The sequence below is a fragment of the Acyrthosiphon pisum genome, chromosome A1 (assembly GCF_005508785.2).
Source record: "Acyrthosiphon pisum isolate AL4f chromosome A1, pea_aphid_22Mar2018_4r6ur, whole genome shotgun sequence".
NCBI lineage: Eukaryota > Metazoa > Arthropoda > Insecta > Hemiptera > Aphididae > Acyrthosiphon > Acyrthosiphon pisum.
Genome location: NC_042494.1, coordinates 152,090,192 through 152,097,704, shown reverse-complemented (window position 1 = coordinate 152,097,704; position 7,513 = coordinate 152,090,192). Strand labels below are relative to the sequence as shown.

Genomic DNA, 7,513 nt, shown 5'->3' with positions numbered 1-7,513 from the left:
TTTACATTTAAAGCGAACGAATGTTTTTTTGATTACTCGTAGCTTAAACATATAAATGGTGTATTATTATGTATATGTATTTTAAAGAGCTATTATAATAAGACAATAAGGTTATAAAGTGCTTTTAAATTAGTTTTTAAAGTTAGGTCTACCGGTTGTTATGTAAATTAAACCTTTTGTTTCAACTCTCATAAATATTGATTCCCAAATTAGAATCTTTAATCTACTGCTCATATTATACATTTATACCTAAAGAAGAACCTCTGTTATTTTAAGGACCAAATTAATAATGTATCGAATATGTCTCGGATATGGGCGTCAAGGTTGTTACTAAAATTATTCATTGAAAAAAAAGATAAAACAAGTTTATTTAAATAATTTATAACAAAGGTTTGAATACGAAACAGAATCGGAAATATTTAATAATATGAGCTGTTTGGTACTATACGTTATGGTGAAATATATGCGTTTTCAAATACAAATATGAAAATGTGTTTTGTACATATTTACAAATATTGAGTTAAATGTATTACCTAATAAATATTTAAAATTATCTGATTCATTCGGGATAGTACCTACCTATAGGTATATATGATTTAACATTTGGATTATTATTTTATGTAGAAGAAAAAAGGCTTTTACCGATTTAAATTAGTATGTGCATGAGATTTTATTCAAATGGTCGAGCTTTTAGAATTTATTTGATGTACCGTCATGGGAAATCAAATTGATCAAATTAAAAGAGAATAAATAAGCCGTTGGAAAATGGTCACAAATAACAAAATGCAGTACATTGCAATAACAATATAACGTAAAAACACTATAAACAATCATAATGTTTACACAAGTATACATACATTGAAGTATTTAAATTGTATAGTTAGTTTGTTCATTTAATTAATAAAAAAAACAACGTATAAAAGGTTCTTTTTACTGCATATTTTAAAAAAATATTTTTTGAATTTAATTTATATTAGCACTTTTCATGATTTCAACTGGATTGATTGTCAATTGGTTTGTTAATAAAACAGAAAAAAAATGTAATTAATTCATATGTTTAATATCTTTGAAAATTACTGATAATTAGTATATTTATTAGAAAAATATTCTTAACTAAACTGAATAGGTAATTATTAATTAATGTAAAATGATAAGTTAGAAAAACTCCCGATTTCTAGACGTATTTTAATACAACACAATAAATCAAAATACTATAATTCCATAAACCAGTATTAAAAAAATTAAATGTCTAAATATATACAATCGTACTTAACTATACGTACCAGTAACTATACGGACAATAAATTAATATCTTAATATGAATTTTTTCGTAAACAACCACACAAAAAAAACTGTATATAATAATATATATTATATTTCATTAGCACTGTGAAATTGCCAAACGGGACTTTTACGCAGACTGGTGATATTTTAATTTCATCAATATAATGATAAGCTTATTGTACATGAATAGTTTTAAACATTTTTTTTTCTGCGTACCTCTGATATTTTTTTCTCGATATTTTGAAAACAAAATTTTTTGAAATGGGTAAGAATGAGATCTCCAATATTTCTTTAAGTGGCTGTAGGATAGAGGATGCCTCCAAATCGAGTGTCTATACGTGATTAAAAAATTGGCGTTCTCAATTCAAGTATGAAAACACAGCCAATCTCTTGTTGAATACCAATGACCATTTTCTATTTAGAATATAAATTTAACATATATTTTATTGTGATACCATTATCATTCACAATTTCACAATCTGAAACTGAATGCGGAATGACATATATAAAATAACCCTTAACTCTTAATGGTAGAAAAAACACTGTACCTATGTAGTGAAAATATGTTTTCGAAATAAATAAATACAGCATAAATCATCTTAAAAAATTAATTATTTATACACTTTTTTAAATTAGTGTTGTCTAAATAAATGAATACACTGTTAATCTATTATTTTATATTATATTAAATAGCGATATTAAATTTAAAACTTATTTTATAATAAACAGAGTATATTTTTGTGATTTCATGAACATTTTGATTTATGACAACTTTTAAAGTTCTATCCTTTGATTAGACTGGGTTTATACAGAAGTTTATATTACAAGACTGTCGGAGATTGTTTTACAATAAATCAAGTTTTACACAAATCGCATTAAACATTCATACAATATTAATTTCCATTTCAAGATGATCATATCAGTGGACCGTGGTAGCTTAATAACACTAATAATTTATTGTATATTATGCAGTATTTTTAATTAATAAGTGTAATTAATTGGAAAATATATTTAATAATATTTGATGCATCGTGTAAATACCAGAAAAAAACTTTGTTTTAAAAAAAGTTTAACGCGAATCATTATTTATTACCGGTCTCAGCTAGGCAAAAGTATCTATTAACTCTATTAATCAAAATGATTATATTTATTAAACAATAAAGGTGAACGTGATTTATTATTATAATAATTTTGCTAGCTTTGAAAACTCGAAATTTATTATCAAGAAATATCACGCTGATGGTTACTGCAGGGTAGGCTACATGAATGTGACTGTTCTTTCGTCCTCAATACACTTCGAGTGATGTTGTTTTAACAGTTTCTTTTATTTACTCAGAACACTTCATCCGGGTATACTATGTATATGAATGTATTGACGTGACCATACTTTCGTATACTTACTTGGAAACTTGGAATGCTAAGTTTGTTTAGCTAGTTATGTTGTGTGTAGGTAGCTAAAAACAAAACAAATTGTACGTTTCGTTTATGTTTTTGTGGCTCATGCTGATTTATACTTGTATTTGCCCATAAATATTGAAGCTTCACAACGAATCTAATTTGATACTAAATGCGTGTAGGTTCCTAAGTTGTAACCAAGTAATGTGAAATGGTGCTTAATTTCACAGATCGATGGTATGAATTTTCCTGATAATTTTACTATCGATAAAAAATTGAAAAATGTTGAATTAAATTTATTCATATTTTATTAATTGAAACATATTTTGTCAGGCAAAAAATATTATCCAGTTATTAAATTAACGTGGTTTTCCGTATTTTATAACATTTTAGTTGAATTTTGTACATATTAATTTGTGATCAATTTAATCTCATACGTATCGTAAAAATGTATACATTAATACATTATATTATATTTGTATGTCTTGTATGCATAATGCGTATATGATATGTGTGATTTCACAAATTACTAAAGCGAATATATTTTAGAACGAATGGTCATTATTGCTCTAAATTTTCCAAGACTAATCTCAAAACCCGTAAACGCTATGAGTTTAAATAATAATTATTAATATTATAATTTATTTATAATTGATTTGGTATTACCTAACTATTATATTTCAATATCCTATAAAAACAAAATATTAGGGATTGATATTATAAATTGTAATCATTGTAAGATAGAATAAGTGTATAGATATTTTTTTTATTAACCTTATGATAACTTGCAAAGTAAAATAGTGTCGTTATTGTTGTTATTAATTTCAAAAAACGAATAAATCGAGAAATATCATCTCTTGAAGTGGTTGTTATTTTATATTTATTGTTTGAAATGTAGGTAATTTCTACAGCTATAAATTTTGTGAGCATGGATCACAAGAAGGTATTTTAGGTAAACGTCTAGAAATCGTCAAGTGAAGCCAGTCAGCCTTTCGTAGCTTTTTTTTTGGTGATAAATCATATTATAATAATATAATATTATATACATATAATAATGATTAATACGGTGACAGAAAATTGATTTTATTTGTCAATAAAAACTGGTCCAAAAGCCACGTTTTTATACATTTCGTAAACCTTCAAAAGTCGTCTCACGTGGTAGGTAGGTATACGCTTTTCCACGGAGGCTTACACAGGAAGGGATTCGGCATGACTTCCGCGCCCGCATGACTTTTGCATTGCGATTTCCACGTCATCGTAAATGTATATGATATAATTTATTATTACTTCCATTTCCCAAGACAATTAGACAACAATGGCAACGGTAAAGGGTAAAAGGCATTTAAAAAAAAATGCAACTGAAAGGCATCGTATTTGTAGGACGTACAAAATATATTTATCGGTTTTCAAAAATGTAAATTTTTTGATTTTTCCTAATATTACTAGGTAATTTGAGCAATAATACTGTTATACGTCAACATAAAAATCCGTCTAGATCTAGTATCGATACTCGTTTAACAATGAAGGAATAAATTATTTGTATTTTACTATAATTGTGAGAAAAGGTTTGACGTCGGAGTCACTATATTATAGAGTTGTGTCTGAATTGGACATTATGTATTTAATAAGTAGGTATACTTACATCATAATATATAGGTACACGCACGAGGCTTTAATAAAAATAGATAAATTTATTAAATACAATAATCGATGAACTGGTATTGTATACATAATAATTATTAATAATGCTGTACTCTAATGTACACATTTGTATAGCATTATATTTATATTATAAAGATTAAATAACAATATACTTACCGCAACTAACAAGTTAGCACAAACTGCAATTAAAATTAAATATTTTTTATGAAAGCGTCGTGGTGAAAAAATTATAAGTGTGAGGGCCGAGAAAAGGGGTCTAACAATTTTATCTCCCTTAAGGTTATAATTATTGAAAAAAGTTCGTTTCATGCTTGTTTGTATAAATGATATGGATGATAATGGTTTTCTTATCTGATAGGGTGTGATCATCTGATTTTTTTTCTTAAAATGTAATTTATAACAGTATTACAAAAACATACAACTCAGGTGAATTATTTTTAAAGAGAAACGCTTATTTGTTATTTTTGTATTTAGACACCTGAAATGAAGAGTATGATCGATGAAAACCTGACTGAGAGCAAATCGTCTGCATACACTGGCCTGCTATTGCAAAATATTGGGATGTTGACTGGCGCTACTCTGATGTACATCATCACGTTTTCGGGTTTCATGAAAATTTAATGGTGAGAAAATAATATCAAAACGCTATTATACGTCCGTTTTTTCTCATCAAAACAAGTGCTATAGCGTATTATATAGGCTGTTGGACGATACACACAACTAGCTATATGAATATATTGTATAAATCGTAATGAGATATATTTAATTTTTTTCCTTATTTTTGTTTCAGATACATTAATATTTCAATATTATACATAAATATTTATCATACACTATCCTTTGGCATCTGGTGGAGGGTCTTACGAAATTCGACTTATTTATATTATTTTAATTATCACTACACCGTTCATTATACAATAATATTATTTTAATTTTAAACATAATAAGTATCTAACACGAGGAAAAACTCAATGTAATAATATGATGGCCAAAATAAGATAGTAGAAAATAATACATGTCAAAATGTTGTCAATGGTCAAATATTTTACAAGGTTAATCGTTAATATATTTTTTTTATTTATTAATGTATATATTATGTAAAACTGCTTAGGACGTCGTTTTGTGATAATTTATTAAAATTCACTTATTTCTAATATCGTTGATTACTGCAAAGAAATATTTTATTTTATAATATTATGAAAGATATATATTATTATATTATCATTAATAAATATAGGTACCTATATACGGCTATACTACCTAAAAAATAATTAATGTAAATCAATTTTTACGGTATATTATGATTCTCTGGTTGTAACTTTGATTTTTAAACCAGACAATTTCGTTCATATTATTCTTCTCATAAACCTTAACTTAATCATTTTAGAATTAAGATACTTATAATTTTATTTTAAATAGTTTCAGAATATTTTTTAAAAACATGTTTAACTAGGTTGATATCTAAAATTATAAACTAAAGCCACCCGATATATTTTAATTTATTATTTATTTCACCATCGTTATATTACGTTTCTTTTTTCTTGTTAAGTTTATTTAAATATGTAGACAATCAAGTATTTCTTGAACTAAAAGGTTCTACCGCATAGTATAACATATTAACATAACATACAAAGAAAACTTTTGTTCAAAATTTAATCGTGTGTATCGTTTTAACAACATTTTGATATTAAAATTAAAGTTTTAGGTTTGTTTGGTAATTTAAAATTCACTGGTATAGTAACTGACTTGAAATTGAAATGTTTCATAAGTCGTGTTAACTGAATTCAACCAGTCCTAAGTCGAGATAAACAAAATTTAAAAAAAAAATTTTGTAATATATCTTAGATATCAAAACCTCATGTTTAATCCATAATTCAATTACCCAAATAGTTTAAATTTTCTCAAAAATCTTTCATAATTTTATATTGTTTTAATTGTTAGCTTTATATGATACAATATTATAGTTAAATTATATTATATTTATTCAGATCCTGGCCTGAGCGTTTAAAACTTTAAAAGACTTATTGATGGCTTAGAATTTTGACAACCTCCGCAGAATTCTAAACTAAATTTCACTTTAAGCTACTGCTCGTCTTATTTACCCCTTAATCCGGGTATCAAAATGTATTTTAAAAGAATCTTAAGTTACATACATTATATATGTACAATATACGGATACGATCAATTTTATTATAATCATTTGAAGTATTGATTTGATTTTAAAGTATTTTGCCTTTTATGATGTTGGATAATATTTCTGAAGTTACAAGTAAATTTAATATTTTTAAATTTTAAGTTATTCCATCTAAAACTGTTAATTTGTGAGATTGATTATAAATTAGAAGAATATATGAAAATATGAAATGTATTTTATTTTTAAATAATTAACTATGTTCAATATATTTTTTTTATTCTATGTTGATTTTTAACTTGTGTGTAATTGTATTGATTATTTTACTAACAATATTATGTACATAAACTGTATAGTGTATAATTAAGTTAATTGTATTAAATATTATTTTAAGATAGACTGTTTAGAATGTGAAGTTGTGCCAATCAAAACATTTATTAGTATAACATTTAAATTGATTTAATATTTTGATAAATATTTGAACGAATATTTTGATATTGATTCTTGTACAAAAATCATATTGTTTTAAATGTTTTATTGTTTTAGCGGTATATCATCATTATATTATTATACTACTTTCTATTGAATGTTTTCTTTTTGCTAACTAAAATTAGTTATATTATGTCATATACCTTCTTATAACGTTATAAATGTAGCCACTTCACTCATGCACGTGCATGGAACTATTAAATACTTAATACGGAATCTTTATCAAATAAACGGTTGCTATCCAACTTGTGGAGTGAGGTACACAGGATGAAAAAAAAGATAAAGTCTCCCATTGCCGTGTTTTTTTACCAGATATTTAATTTATTATTATCGATAGTCGTAAGCTGGTCATCGACACTGAGTGGTTTACTATGGTTTGGCCGAGTCGGACAATATCTACGGTGTTTGGGTGCACAAACTCACAACCTTACGTTGGAGCTCGTTTCCATGTTTCCCGGAGTTTCAGACTTCAGATCAGAGGTAAACAAAATCCTGATCGAGTGTTATTTCGATATTATTCTATGGTATAAACAAAGTGTATTTATCGAGGTA

General features: G+C 25.8%; 1 protein-coding gene across 1 annotated transcript in view; it reads left to right on the top strand.

The window, feature by feature from the left end:
* The window catches only part of LOC100164672 (zinc transporter ZIP8), a 35,176-nt gene extending 28,117 nt beyond the window's left edge, over positions 1–7,059 (top strand). The window contains exons 8-9 of the mRNA XM_001952755.5: positions 4,816–4,964; positions 5,132–7,059. Of these exons, the coding sequence (XP_001952790.2) occupies positions 4,816–4,962 (147 nt within the window). The 3' untranslated portion in view covers positions 4,963–4,964; positions 5,132–7,059. The remainder of the gene's footprint in view (positions 1–4,815; positions 4,965–5,131) is intronic.
* Positions 7,060–7,513: the final 454 nt, after the last annotated feature.